General features: G+C 32.0%; 1 protein-coding gene across 3 annotated transcripts in view; it reads right to left on the bottom strand.

Annotated features, from left to right (window-relative positions):
* Positions 1-272: 272 nt before the first annotated feature.
* The window catches only part of LOC149797817 (prestin-like), a 102,414-nt gene continuing 86,367 nt past the window's right edge, over positions 273-16,319 (bottom strand). For all 3 annotated transcript variants that reach the window (XM_089962813.1, XM_089962814.1, XM_089962815.1), the window contains exons 16-20: positions 12,233-12,412; positions 9,547-9,601; positions 8,555-8,682; positions 6,999-7,080; positions 273-2,972 (exon numbers count right to left, since the gene is read on the bottom strand). In XM_089962813.1, coding sequence (XP_089818939.1) covers positions 7,000-7,080; positions 8,555-8,682; positions 9,547-9,601; positions 12,233-12,412 — 444 coding nt within the window. In that variant the 3' untranslated portion in view covers positions 273-2,972; position 6,999. The remainder of the gene's footprint in view (positions 2,973-6,998; positions 7,081-8,554; positions 8,683-9,546; positions 9,602-12,232; positions 12,413-16,319) is intronic.

Below are 16,319 nucleotides of genomic sequence, written 5' to 3'. Positions count from 1 at the left end.
GCGGACTACCCAGGCCCCATAGTCACTGAAACTGACTTCCCAAGCCCAGTTGTCACTAAAATGACTTCCCTGGCTATGTAGTTATTTAACTGACTGAGCCAAAGACATGAATTCGTACTGAGACAACAACTTATTTCATAACGTATTTACAAGAGTTGTTTGTCACTGAAAATTTGGAATGGTGTATTTTTTCAACCTACTGTGGTTACAAAAACTCGATGATGTAAAAGGTAATGTTCAAAATTGTATTTCAATGATAGACAAACAAAACATTGTTCACTAAATTTTTTATTTGTCACATAAATGATAACCTCTTCAAAAATGCCCCAATAAATAATGTAACATTAATGTTGCATTGATAGCATTACATTTACAATATGGAACAGTGAATATAAAAAAATATTGCCTCTAAGTATTCTATAGATACAGTAGCATGCATGTATGATGAATTTATGTGGTGGTGGGAAAATTCCTGTTCCAAAACTGTGATAAAATAAGGGAGATAGAAAGGCCTCAAAAGACTTGTTTACAAGGGTAAAATCCACCCACTTCAGTCTTAGTTTAACAACACAGCTACCTAGATACTGTATTTTGAATACTTTTTAAAATAATATTTTCACTCATTCAGTTTTGAAAAAATAAATTTTACTTAGCAAACTTGCAAAGTAAAATATTGTGAATTTTGTCAGGTCAACTATACTGATAAACAACATAGCAATAACCATGATTTCACTCTGAATGCATGACAAGTATTTTTCTGGTTAATACTTTGTGTTACAGTAACCTATTAATCAGATTCAACAAGATCTACCAATGGCATTCAAAGATTAATACATCCATACTGCATACTAATGAAAACCCATTAATAGCTGACAAGAGGTCCAAGAAAGCCAGGCATCACTCATCTGTCTCATATAACTTAACCTTTTCACTAAGCTAGTTTATGCAGAACTATAAGAACATAATCCTATGTAAACTATCTGCCAGCTTTTATATCATTTTTATTTTGCATATCTAATTAAAAAGGTATGATTAATTACTAAGCATCCACCTTGTTGCTAGTTATAATCATCCGAAACACTGATGATATAAACCTGCTTAACAGGTTATAAAGAAATTGGCCAAGAAACAGTCATATGATTATTATGTGTGGCTCTCACTTATAGTAGAACTTAAGACCATGACATTAAACATATTTACCAAGTTTGAGTAAAATCCAATCAAAATGCAGTCTCTATAGTGGCAACATGCTCAGTCTATCACATCCAAGATTACCTCATAGATATTCACTGATCTTGCTCGTAATCAAAGTTACCTGAAATCTCTGATGGCATAGGACTTTTTAACAAGTTTCATCAAAATCTGAGCAGAAATAGAGTAACCCAAGCATTGGAATAAAAACCAATCAGATGCAAAATCATGTCTATAATATGTGTGATCTTACACATTATCAACTGATGAGATCTTAATCATACAAACTCACCTACCAAGTTTGATCAAAATCATTTTTTTCTAAAAACTGGTTTCTGAATTGGTAATAAGCTCAGAAATTCAGGTTCAAGGTAACTTCATTTATGTGCATAGATTTTGCTCGTTACAAAAGCATCCAACATGATGGCACTGATTTGCCAAGTTTTATCATTTCTGGGTATGAACTACTGTTTCTAGAGGTCAAAAGCTCAGCCAACAATGCATGGATTTTGGTCATTCTAAAACCCACTAGACATCATGATGATTGAAGAATATTCATCAGCTCTGATCAAAATCGAATTAGAAATATAGTCTCCATAGTGGTAGCAACCTCAAATAATAGGAAGCATTATTTATGATGATCATCTCATTAATATGCATTGATCTCCCAAATTTGGAACTCCTTGGGTAGTTATGATAATTAATTCCAAATGAAATCATACTAATGATGTTGCTGCCACAGCTGCTTTTGCCACTGCCAGAAAAGCGAATGCTCCATCTCTCTTACTAACATGAGCTAGACAATAACCATTATTTATACCAATGATAATTTGGTCAAAATAATTTTATGTTATACATAATAATACATTAAGCATTAGGAGAATGATACAAAATACTGCATTAAATGTTCATGCAAAACGTGCATTTGTTCATGCATGTACATACATATGATAAACTGCAACAATACAAAGCAGCACTGTACAACTGTATGAGTATGAAATTAACAATACAAGCACAAAAGTACCATATTCATTCATGTATCATCACCCAACTATATATATATATATATATATATATATATATATATATATATATATATATATATATATATATATATATATATATATATATATATATATATATATACATATTATATACATATTTTGGTAAACTATTATGTAACAGTGTTTATTTTCTTTATTATTTCAAAATGAATAATACATACACAGTATCACCACTATATTGATAATGTGACAAGCACATTACACTGCCGAATTTGTAACCTAAAAAAATTTCCCTCTAAAGTCATATTGGTCCCAAAACTTATGTCCATACTACCAGCATCTTATTGACAAAACCATAATTGTACAATAATAATTGAGGTATTGTTTTAAAAATATATTAAATATACATGAAAAGATGCATCAAATTAAGAAAACAAATGTCTTAAACTTATACCAACTTAAAGCTTGTAGATGTGCTTGCAGATACTACTACTACTACCACCACTAATAATAATAATAATAATAATAATAATAACTAGGAAATAAACATTTAAAAAAATAAAATATATAAATAAAGGCTGATTCCTCCAGACAAGTATAACCAAAACAAAATTATTTGAAATTTTGCAAAATGTCAAATACAATTATATAAAACTTTTCTGAAGTGTAACATTAACACCTGGTTTCCCAAAACAATATCATCATGCAATGAAAACTTCTCTGAAGACTTATTCATTCATTGTTTTCAGCTCCATCGACCTATATTAAGCAAATGACCTGCAAAAAAGTAAAGTACAGAGCTTAGAAATAATTGACAGACCTGAAATAACTAACCTCCAGGATAATTCCAAAGGAAAATAAAAACAAAGTAAGCTCTCAAAACTAGTTTATATTTGATGTCATTCATACTTTTAACATGAAGATACTTTTGTGAATTTATTAAATGCATCATATTAGTATTAGAATGCATATTTGAATGATCTAATGTTTACTAATTAACTGATATTTTAATTAATAGCATTATTTACTAGTCATATTATTTATCACAATTTATATAATATAGTATCATATTGTTTAATATCATTATAATTTACTAAATTATTTATTTTTCCTACTTACAACAAATACACATAATAGTTTTTAAATATCAAATTCACCTCTCAAAATTAGTAAAAGAAATTATGGACTTTGAAATTCTTTTTATTAAAAGTATTTTGTATTCTATATCACATTAATATGATGAACATTTTTCATTAAAATGAGTCCTGAAGACTATGTCTTGCAAAATATCACAAGCTTTTGATTTTATGAAGATTCGAATGGTGAAGGAAAGATACAAAAATATCAGAACTTTTTAAAGAGAAAAGCTAACTACTGAAAACACAAGGAAATAAATTAAAAAACATTTAGTAAGAAGTACACTTCAACACACACAGACAGACAGAGATATATATATATATATATATATATATATATATATATATATATATATATATATATATATATATATATATATATATATATATATATATATATATATATATATATATATATATATAATTGTTCCTGGCCCATGCTTAGTAGCAATTTGCTATGGAGACGTTTCTTGAATTAATCATCTGAAATGTCCATAAACTGAACAGTCATTTTAATAAATGAGTTTAAATAAACAATATCATTTTCTTGTACATATCTCAATGCTTTGTATGACTGAACATAAATATTCAAAAATATGACAATGTCCTTGTACTTTTGCCATAAAATATTCATATATTGTTCACATTTGTTTAAGAAACAATATATACATCAGATATACATATAACAGAAATTCATTTAAAATTGAGTTATTATCTGAAATTACTTTATTAAGTAAAAAAAATAAAAGATAAACAAACATAAGCTGCCTGTTATGGGTACATTAAAAAAGGCCAGACCCAATACTATTCACTTGGCAAAGTCTTACACATTGGAACCTGTGTAGTGCAGCCAAAGTTTGGAGAAGATGGCTATTTACAGAATGTAACTGTTCTAAATTCAGGCATTGGATATGGGAATATAACTTTTTAAAGAGTCTGTCAATCACAAGCTTCCTGACATATCTGGCTGAAGTTCAACAATCCTTGGAAAAGCAATTCCCTCAGAAACCAGTCAATAGGATGGACTATCAGGGATCATAACTCTTGTAAATAATGTTATGGAACAGTACCAAACAAACTCTGAAATGGTCTTGTCAATATGAATATGCATCAAATTTAGTTGAAATCCATGAATCCTAAGTCAGGTTACACTATAGAAACCAAATACATAGAATGCAAAATCAGGGGACATAACTCCCACAAATGATTTTATAGAATTCTGCACTTCGAACTTATGTCAAGTCTTGTCATTATAAAACTGGAATGAAATTTGATAATACTTGGTAAAGCAATACAGCAGAAACCAAAGCCAGGAGGCTGAACAATCAGGGGGCATAAATCATTGTCATTGTACTTGTGGAATGATAGAAATCAAACTTGTTCAAAGTCTTTATCAATATAATGCTGAAGACCAAATTTTATTGAAATCTAACAAACCTGGGTAATGCCTTGCCACAAAAACCAAAGTCTGGAGGCCAGGCAATCAGGGGGATAAAACTCCTGCAAATGAAGTCATGGAATGCAGGAAGTCAAACTCATTCAAGATCTCATTAATATAAAAGTCAATGTCAAAATCTGGAATAAAATCCAATCAACCTTAGAAAAATTATGCTGCAGAAATCAAAATCAGGAGTCCATCAAGGGGCATAACTCCTGTAAAAGAAGTTGTGGAAATTCTGCAAGATCAAACTGCATAACAAAATTGGCTGAACTCCAAATGTTTCCAGCAATCCAAGAATTACCAGCAATACAACAATTCCTGTCAGAGTCATGTTGCAGAAACCAGTCAGAAGACCATTAAACATGGGACCTTAACTCTTCTTACTGATGGTATAGAAAGCTGAAAATCAAACTTGTTGTGATCTCTTTAATATACAGCTGTATATCAACTCTGGTTAAAATTGAACAATTTCCGATAAAATTATATGTGCAAGCCAATTGTTGCTGGATGGATGGACAGACAGATGGACATGATTGCATCAAGTGGGGCCCGAACAAAAACTCCAGTCACATCACAAAACAATCCATCCATCCATCCATCCATACACATTATATACATATAAAACATTCCATAAGAAACTAATATTCAAAACTACATTTTAAAAATGCAAATAGGATTAAGCAAAATATTCCTCTTGTATGTGTAAAGGGTATGAAGGTGATAAACCAGAAAAAAAGCAGAGTACTTCTGAACAAGAAAAACTAGAAAGCGATACACAAAGCCCAAAATATGTATACATGAAATATTAGAAGACCAAGTCTTATTAGTTATATTAATGTCTAATAATTAACCTGAACAGATTGTAATAAGTACACAAAGTTTTGAATACCAGAAAGGAAAGTCAACAATAATTTCCATGAATGCTACATCTTACCAGTACTTGCATTTTGTGCAAAGTCCAAAATCAATTTAAAGTTCTATAGTTACAGGAGTTTTTAAAAAATGCTCAGAGATGTGGAACTTTATCAGTTCCAAAACTGTACATATAGCTGTGTCTCACATATACAAAATTAAGATGTTAATAATGGAGAAAAAGAAATGTGAAGCACTTACAAAATTTAGCAAAAACAATTATGGTATGTGCAAATATAAATGTGAGAACCAGTTTATAAAGAAAAACAAAACAGCAATCTCAATGCAATGCAAAAAAATGTATATAAAAGCAAATAAGCAACCTCCATTCAGGCAATGTGAAATTTCTCTACAGGAAAAAAAAACAATAGCTAAGCACACAATGTAAAATTATTCAAATGTAATAAAAATGTGGAAGAATGAATAAAACTTCTGATAATAAATAATATTTTAAACACAAAACATGAGCCCCAAGTGGGCCTGAGATCACTCACTTGGCTGAAATCTGCTTAACAGCCAAATGTATGAGCAGCTGGTCAAGAAATCTGGATATAGTAGGATGGTTTCTGCAGAAATTTCTTAGAATTATGTGCAATGCATATGTTTAAAAACAATGCATTACGGTATTAAGCATCTGGGTGGAATAATTTCTACACATGTAAAAATGTTTTATAACGGAATACTTTACATCAAATATGGTCAAAGTATGTTGAGTTGTGTATGTTTAAAGGTTTTCTGTTTTTAGTAACAACATCTTTATTTTCAAGGCAGAATCAGCATCATTTGTATAATTTAATAGATCTTAGTGCCAGAATGCCTGCTGTCAAATTTGGTCACATTCTGTTTGGCAGGTTTTAAGAAGGCGTCTATTAACATTGTTTGTTGTTAGTAATGGTGGCCACATTTGATTACAGATATTCTGTTGGATGCTTTTTGTGAAGAAGCTGTTTAACTGATTTTCTGTCTTTGAGCAACGGTGACCATATTTAACATCAAACTGGAATCTCTTGCACAAACTTGAAAGCTTTTCTTGCCGAGATGCCCTTTGCCACATTTGGCAGAATTTGGTACTGCAGATACTTTTAGAAGAAGTTGAATATAGAAAATGTTGAGAAATGCATGATTGATACTGGGCCACACCATAAGCTGACTTGGCATTACGGCCAGGTGAGTTATAAAGCCGATAGTGTTAACATTATGCGGTTAGAAGCAAGGCGTGTCAGTCACAAAAAGATGATAGTACAAAAAAAGGCAATCTGACAGCATGCATGTCTGAAGCATGGGAGGTAATACAGGTGATATTCCAGTTCATACCTCACATTACTCTCTGATCAGTCAACAACTTATCACTTTCATTTGGCACATCATGGTCATTACTTTGGGGTAATAAAAGTTTCTGCATAAAATAGTTGGAACAATAATACAGTTAGATATAAGTATCTAAATATTTATATAAATATAAAAGGCTAAATATAAAACATTCAAATTAAAAACATTGTTTTCACTATCTGCAAACTCATCCACATACACCCTAGTTCAATCTTACCTTTTCTTTACAACATCATAGTACTGTCTCATAATTGTATTTTCAATTAAAATTGTTATTGTCAAAAGATACACATTTGTGTATTCATCAACTACCTTAAAAATTCTGATTTTGACACCCTTTTCAACCTATTTTTTGAAATCTGGAAGCATCTGTACTGAGTCAATTTTACAAGGTTTCAATTTGGTGGGCACATATTTTAGAGGTTTCAGCTTTCAGATATCATTGAGTACTATTTTTTGTGGTGCTAAAAATAATGTTAATTACATGTCTGCATATATTACATGGTTCTCATTAGCATGAAAAATGAGTCAATGATTTTTGTGATTTTCATTTATTGATCAGTTTGCTCATCATGTTCCAACTAACCAAAACTATGACATTCAAGTTTTCACTCACAACATCATCATCACAACAGTACCTAACCAAACTGTTGCTGAATAATTCAGGTGAAAGATTAACCCAATGAATGGATTAACAAAGGCAATAGATGAACCCAGTTTTGTCTGAAGAGTAATTATGAGCCGTTGTGTACTGCTAATCAACTGATCCAAAATGTTTCCTCATACAAAACACCTTGACAAGAAAACATGTTGCCAGATATCTAGTCAGTATAAATAGTATAAATGTTAAGTTTCCTTGTACAAAGCACTTTGATAGAAAACATGCTGCCTGATATATAGACAGTATAAATATTAAGTTTTGTTATACAAAGCTCCTTGACAGAAAACACATTGCCAGATATCTAGTCAGTATAAATGTTAAGTTGCCTTGTACAAAGCACCTTGACAGAAAACACGTTGCCTGATATATACACAGTACAAATGTTGTTTTTCCTTGTACAAAGAGCCTTGACAGAAAACATGTTGCCTGATATATAGACAGTATAAATTTTAAATTTCCTTGTACGAAGCACCTTGACAGAAAACACATTGCCAGATATCTGGTCAGCATAAATTTTAACTTTCCTTGTACAAAGCATCCTGACAGAAAACATGTTGCCTGATATCTGGTCAGTATAAATGTTAAGTTGCCTTGTACAAAGCATACTGACAGAAACAGATGTTGCATGGTATCTAGTCAGTATAAGTTTCATTGCACAATAGGTGTGTTAACACGAATGTAAAGGGAAGTAACTCAACAAAGGGAACTTTGAACATATGATAGCAATGTACACCATAACATCAATTTTATTGTGACTACTTCTGGCAAATATCTTAACAAGTCAAAAAACAGAGTATTAGGAGACAGAAAAAGGAAATTTAAATTTGACAGCCATACTAAATCAAAACTAACTATAAAGAATACAATTCAAATTACTAACTTTTTTCAAGAGCTGTCTCTCCTGAATTAGATGAAAAGCCGAGTTGACTGCATCCTGGACTGACACATATATACAGTCCTGGTACTTATCCAGAAACCCTGAGGCCTGCAGCACATCCCAGATATCATCTAGTGGGAGACACATCAAAAACATCTTACTAAAACATTTTAGAAACGTAACACATTTCAATTTGAGTACATACATTCATCGTCATCCCTAATATTCTCAATCATAATTTGAAGGTGTACAAGATGGTATTTGGAAAAATGCCATAATTATTCTACAGTAAATTAGGATTCTCAAAAATGATTACAATTATAATATCATCTCTCTGACACATTGATTTTTCAAAAGGTAAAAGAAAACAGAACCTGCCCATAAAGAAGACTGAGAAGATCCCACAAAGAAGACAGAGAAGATCCCACAAAGTTAGCTGTTTTTGATCACTGTTCCTATATAGAGGTTAATATGAAAATAAAATGAACCCGTTAATAAGGAATGCTGTTCTGTATGAGCATGTGTCCTTTTATTGAAGTTTGTAAACACATATCTCACTGTAAAACTTTAATTTACCATATATACTCTTCTTTAAGTCAAGTCAAACTACAAACAACATAAACCTTGGTCTGCCACTGCAAAATGCACTGGCAGATCAGATTTTATGGTGTTTTTTGGGCAGATTACTCATATCAAATTGCACAGACCAAGATCTGTTGGTGCATTATGCTCCAACAGATCTGAGTATGTGCAGTTTGCAGTTGGATTTGACTAACATGCATGTATATGATAGAATGTCATATACAAATGTGTTAAATCAATGTGGAGAATTTTGTCACAAGAAATTTTTTATCACACACTGAAATATGATGATGGCATAGGGTTTCTGATTCATCTGTTTTTTATATCATCATAGTTTTCCAAATAAACATGGCATAGTTCTAAATTGTATACTCAACATAAAATTTTGATACAAATAAAATAATAACACTAACCAGACACTTCTGCTAGATAAACATCAACATCTATGGAGCCATACTCTTCGAAGATCTGAAAAAAGGTTTAAAACTGACTCAAGCACACATAAAATTTATTTAATCAAATCATTTAATTAAAGTTTAATTTAACTAAGTTAAAAAGATTAATTAGTTTCCTATCTTTTCAGCTGAATATGCTTCAGCAGTCAAATGAAAACTGAAGAAATGTACTGGGAAAATGAGGACAACCAAACCAGTCACTTGGTATGTAGAGATGGTCTACTCCAAGTAAATGCAATATTACTTTTCTCTATAACAAGGTAATAGGGTTCCAAGATTTTATTAACCATTCCAATACACATATGTCCATACAACACACAAAGAAAAAAAGAGATCTCTTTTGGAAACATGCATGTGTTACCAACAATAATGCTTTGTATGATGTAACATTACAACATTTTCAAAAGGCCAATAATTCCAATTTTTATGAGTTGATTGCATTTTCTACATTCTGATTGGATCCATACAGTCATGTGATACTGATCTGGAATTTTTTACACATCAATAAATTCTGTGGACTACTTTTGGTTCCCTGTTTTCAGATTACATGATGTGAAGTTTTATCTAATATATCAATGCCTTACACCCTCAAAATAACAACCAGATCCCACCCACCCACTCCTGTGATTTCCAATAAAAAAAATGACAAGCTACAGCTAAAATCGACCACTAGAAATTAAAACAATGTAATTGCACAGACCTTCCTGCACTCCAACTCATCCCTTTTGCCAAAGAAGGCATATGGCAGACTTTAGAAACCTATCTTCAGAAAGTATTGCATTTTACCTCGACAACATGTTACAGCAGCAGTTATTAAAGGTCAGGGTCATATGTCAACCAAGGGATATCACTAAAAGTTGACTAGATTTTACTTTTGAAAGATCGAAATGCATAGAAAGTAACAACAACATTGCAATAACAACATGTGCCATAACAAGCGTAATGTTCGAAAAAAAGAAGGAATATCAGTAGTTTATTCCAATCATTCAAAAATGTGATCATGGGAATAAGTCATACTCAGAGCATTAAATGTGATCAAGGGAACAAGTCATACTCAGAACCTGAAATGTGATCAAGGGAATAAGTCATACTCAGAGCAAGAAAATGTGATCAAGGGAATAAGTCATACTCAGAGCATTAAATGATCAAGGGAATAAGTTATACTCAGAGCAAGAAATGTGATCAAAGGAATAAGTCATACTCAGAGCATGAAATGTGATCAAGGGAATAAGTCATACTCAAAGCATTAAATGTGATCAAGAGAATAAGTCATACTCAGAGCATGAAATGTGATCAAGGGAATAAGTCATACTCTGAGCAAGAAAATGTGATCAAGGGTTTAAGTCATACTCAGAGCAAGAAATGTGATCAAGGGAATAAGTCATACTCAGAGTATTAAATGATCAAAGGAATAAGTTATACTCAGAGCAAGAAATGTGATCAAAGGAATAAGTCATACTCAGAGCATGAAATGTGATCAAGGGAATAAGTCATACTCAAAGCATTAAATGTGATCAAGAGAATAAGTCATACTCAGAGCATGAAATGTGATCAAGGGAATAAGTCATACTCTGAGCAAGAAAATGTGATCAAGGGTTTAAGTCATACTCAGAGCAAGAAATGTGATCAAGGGAATAAGTTATACTCAGAGCAAGAAAATGTGATCAAGGGTTTAAGTTATACTCAGAGCAAGAAATGTGATCAAGGGAATAAGTTATACTCAGAGCATGACATGTGATCAAGGGAATAAGTCATACTCAGAGCATGAAATGTGATCAAGGGAACTCAGAGCATGAAATGTGATCAAGGGAATAAGTCATACTCAGAGCATGAAATGTGATCAAGGGAATAAGTCATACTCAGAGTATGAAATGTGATCAAGGGAATAAGTCATACAAAGCATAATATCATAGTCAGGGTTCATTACAAAGAAGTGAGATCCAAAGTTTGAAGTGAAACTAAAAATTCCAGAATTCTGACCATCAGATATTTGCCAAATGATAAGCAGACATTTTGAAAATAACTGCAATGAAATCATGGAATAAATATTTTACTTATAGAATAAATTTAAAGAATTTTGACATTATAATTTCTCCAAATAGGTATCCATCTTTTTCTAAAAAAGAATCTAGTTTTGTTCTGAATCAACAGTAACAATGGAATGTATCCATATTCACATGCAAAAAGCAATGATTTCTTGCTGGTACACATCTGATGTGGAAAGAAACCTATTGGAGTAATGTTTTTTTAAATGATCTTTCTTGGTTATCATGAACATAATGGTAGGTTATACAGAAAGCAAACAATTTCATCAGGAAAAGAAATATTGACAATTATTCCCAATGCAGTCATAAATCAAGTATTCAACCATTAAACTCCAACCTGCGACTTATTTTCTCACTGTTGAAATTTGTCCCTGTCTTAATTTTCTGAGGTACTGAGGTAACTCCTGCCATCATTAATGCAACAGCCTACATTTTTGGCTATCAAAGAAAATTAGGTGTATTAGCATGTCCAAAATCCATTACATTTCCCAAAACTAACAGATTAGGTTGAACTCCAAATCATCTATCTGAAATCCTGCTTATTTTCATGTTCCCTGAGGAGTCTGTAGAATACATTCCAAAAGAAATATGAATCTTACCTGTTTAAGTATCTTTGCACCTACTGAATCAATGAATGTTATCTGTGAACAATCAATGATAATATGATGGATCGGACTCAAATTTAGGACAGTGCTTGATAGTTTTCCATTGGTTATGACTCCAGCTTTACCATTACGATGCAGCTCAAGGTCAGAATCCTCTATCAGCAGCACTGTACCCTGATGAAATAAGAGATGATATATAAATACACAAAGTCAAACTTATAATCATTGCCCACTTCATCAAACATTTGTGAGGCTTATAAAATTATTGTAAAGGTCACCTGCCACCTATATTGTACAAATGTGTGATATTATTATAGTTATAAACAAAACGCATTGGTTATGTATGCACACCATAAAAATGTTTAATTAGACTTAAAACTCCACTTTTTAAAATGAAAAAATTATTCAGCAATCTCCGTAAACAATCGGTATTTTCTGCATGCCAAAACCGGATATGACGTACATTTATCCCTTCTATTCAACCTAGCCATTCAAGTGCTTAATTTCCCCACGTAAATGTCTATGTGATATAGTGTACGATTGTGCATTTGTACAGCAAATATGGTGCACTGTGTTGCATACGGATGTAACCAAAAGAGTGATAATGGGAAAAAGCGTTCTTTCTTTTTCCAAAAAACCATGTTTACCAGAAAAAACTGTATTTAATCTGTGGGATCAAATAGGGGAGAGATGGGAAAGTTGTATCATTTATGCCAGATTATAGTGAATTTGGCCCAAAGACAATTCAGCCCAACTCGAAATACAATTCAGTCAAACTTAACAATAGTTTGTACGTTCTTTTTCTTCAACAAAAAAGTAGATGCTAATTGTAAGATAGGTTTTAGGGAGAAAAAAACTAAATTTAAACAAACTATTTTGATATTCTTTGAAAGAAAATAATCATACTTCATAACGTACATATTTATGAGAGAAAACACAAACTGACATATCTTGCTTGTTCTAATTAAAATATTTATATACATATTTTATGCTAACAAATATATGCATCTGCACAATGACATTCTCAATTTAAGTCTTCCGGTCAAATTATCAATAATCATTTATCAAACAAAAATACCTAACAGATAATATTTTCCATAATACGTGTACATTTGGCTAAGGGTAGTGTACGTGAGATATTATAACAAATATACTTAATTTTAGACTTCACAATGTAACACAGCTGCATACAATACATACTAGATTACACGAGAGAGAGAGAGAGAGAGAGAATAATGTTGAGCATTTTGTCAGTTGTTGTTGTTGTTGTAGGGTTTAACGCCATTTTTCAGCACATTAAAGGCTATACATGGCGGCCAGAATTAATGGTTGAGGAAGAACCCGGGAAAACCCCAGAAAGAACCACCGACCCACGAGAAGCTACTGGCAAGCTTTCTCACATACCCACATTAGCCGAATCCTAGACTCAAACCCACGCAGACAGAGGTGAGATGGCAGTGATCCGTAATGGAGAGCGCTTTAGACCACTCGGCCACTCGGGGCCCCAGCATTTTGTCAGTATTTAGTTATTGTAATATGAAGCTCTTACCAGTTAATTTTATTGTTTTTATTTTTCAAGCTGTTTTAGTGTTTGCACACGTAAATTGAAAGCTTGTCATTACTGGTCAATATCATCAATCATATTTGCTCCATTATTCCGTACAAATTAGAAAGGAAATAATTTTATGTTTAATTTGAGCCCACACACACACACAAACACACACTCACGGTACAAAATAAATTGATAAACATGCAATTGTTTGAAAATAAAATGAAAGAAATTTTTAAAAATATATATCCAAGAAATTTGTATATGTAGCGGCTGCCAGCTTGCGTATGCATCCTTAATGTAGTGTGTATCGCTTATGTCAAATAACAAAATTGCAAATGAGACAAAAGTATCACCCGATTGCTTGAAGGCACTTGCCATTTATGCATGATAAGTTACTTATTGCAAACTGACCTAGATTGTATTTATTCCAGGTTAACTATAAGTCAGTATCTCGCAAATAAAAAAAAATCATTATTTTAAAATACATTCAATGTGAGTGCAAATGATAATCTTTTTGCTAGCATGGGTTACAAAAGTATTATTAATGCAAGTTATTATTGTGTATAATATTTGCCCTTCAAACATCAATTATGATTACATACGGCAAACAAATAGAAGGCCGGGTGATAAACACAACTGGCATGGAGCAATAAACTCATCGTTTAAACTTACCGACAGGATATCAAATACATAGGTTATTTTATTACAATGCAAACCAAGCCCCGGAAAATTAACTTTTAGTGTGCCAAATTTTTCTTCTGAAGTCGGCCCACAAAAGGAAGTCAAGTTTGGTTCCTTTGGATTCTTTTTCTTTCATCTTTTTTTTTATAAAGTCTGCCGACATAGGGAAGCCAGCATTGATTCTTGTTACCTGTATTAACAGGAATTTTCAAAATAAACTGAAACAATGGAACAGTTTTGAAAGCGACACAATCTAGTGCGTCGTGCACACATACAATTTATAAGGCTGAAAAAATTAGTTTTCATTACTTTTATCTAATATATTCCCTATCCATAGTTTATAGTGTTTTATTTTTCAACAAGAAGAAGCATGTACTTCGTCTTGTAGGGATAAATGTACGTCATTTCCAGTTGCGTCCTCTATAGGTGGGAAATCGTAACTAAGGGGAAGCAACAGCGTTGTATACTTCTATTTCAAGTAATTATATTATTATTTCTTCTTTACACTTGACAATTTTTTGTTTTTGTTTTCTGCAAGCATAACCATTTTTAATCATGTAATGCAAATCTGATATAAATAGGAAAATGTTGGAGTATGGCCAGTGACCTTTAAGCAACGTTTACCAATTAGCTTTGGTCTTTATTCAATTAACTAGCTCCCGTTACATGCAGAGTTTTCTCCCTTAAACCATGCATGCACCAAGTTCTTTAATATCAACATTCTACATTGTAATGACAGGCAAACACAAATATAAGAATATGGTTTCTTCAAAGTAGTAAAAATGCTATTTACAATTTTAGTATGTAAGTGATATTAAATAATTAATAATGCACTTTATGTAAGCAATGGGGAAAGGATTTTTATTGCTTTGGTGGCGCTCACCAAATATGTACTTTTGAGAGAGTGACGTATGTAAGGTGAAGTAGTTCGCATTTAAAACATGCACAGTGGAGAGAATGTTTGCATACCTCTATGCTACATTAATGTAATGTGCATGATATTTCTTTTGGATATTGTACTTTTGGAAATTTTACATGATTTAAGCACATGCTAATTAAAATGACTGCTCCCTTGTGTTAAAAAATCAGCCTGAATTAGTCTAAAGTACACTATACATAGCAGCTACTAAAATAGGAAAAATGAATTTTGCCAGACTAGACAATACCAGCTTCTGAAAGTGCAATGAATGAATTACCAAATATATCAAATGTAGAAAAAGTTATCAGCTCTTTTTTATACAATTTACCTCTGAAGTTCAGGAAGTGAAAATGACCAAGTAGAGCTAGCACTTTTTTGAAAGGTGCACATCTGAAGTAAGGCCAAGCTGTATACTCTATAACCTATAGTACACCCATCAATCATACACCAAAATAAAGGGAATTAAAGGTTCTTTGCATTATATCTAAGATATACAAGGTCTTTTTTAAATATCCAGTATAACCAGTGAGGAAAGCCGGGGAAATTCTTTTTCTTTAAAATCCTAACCCTTATGCAAAATGCGAAACTGTAGAGCGCCACCTTTATTAGTCTCTGCATCTTACAAAATGACAGCAGATCAAGGGAAATAACTCATCAAAAAGCTTGAAATAGGATCAAACAATATCCTTAAAATTTATTGCAAAAGAAGTGAATTGTAAGAATTTACTATGATATGAAAGTAATAAATTAACATAAAAGAAGAGTAATTGTGTAAACACCAATAACTTAAGTCTAACTGCATTACTTTTGATTTCTGTAATTTTCCAAATCTGTTCTTTATATTTCATGTTAGTGAAATCTATGTCTTGCCAAAACAAACACAATGGAAATATCGAAACAATTTCAACAGCAACAGAATCAGAGATGCT

Source organism: Sinohyriopsis cumingii, chromosome 6 (assembly GCF_028554795.1).
Source record: "Sinohyriopsis cumingii isolate HCF-2022 chromosome 6, ASM2855479v2, whole genome shotgun sequence".
Lineage (NCBI taxonomy): Eukaryota > Metazoa > Mollusca > Bivalvia > Unionida > Unionidae > Sinohyriopsis > Sinohyriopsis cumingii.
The sequence above is the reverse complement of the archived record's forward strand: the minus strand, read 5'-3'. Positions and strand labels throughout refer to the sequence as shown.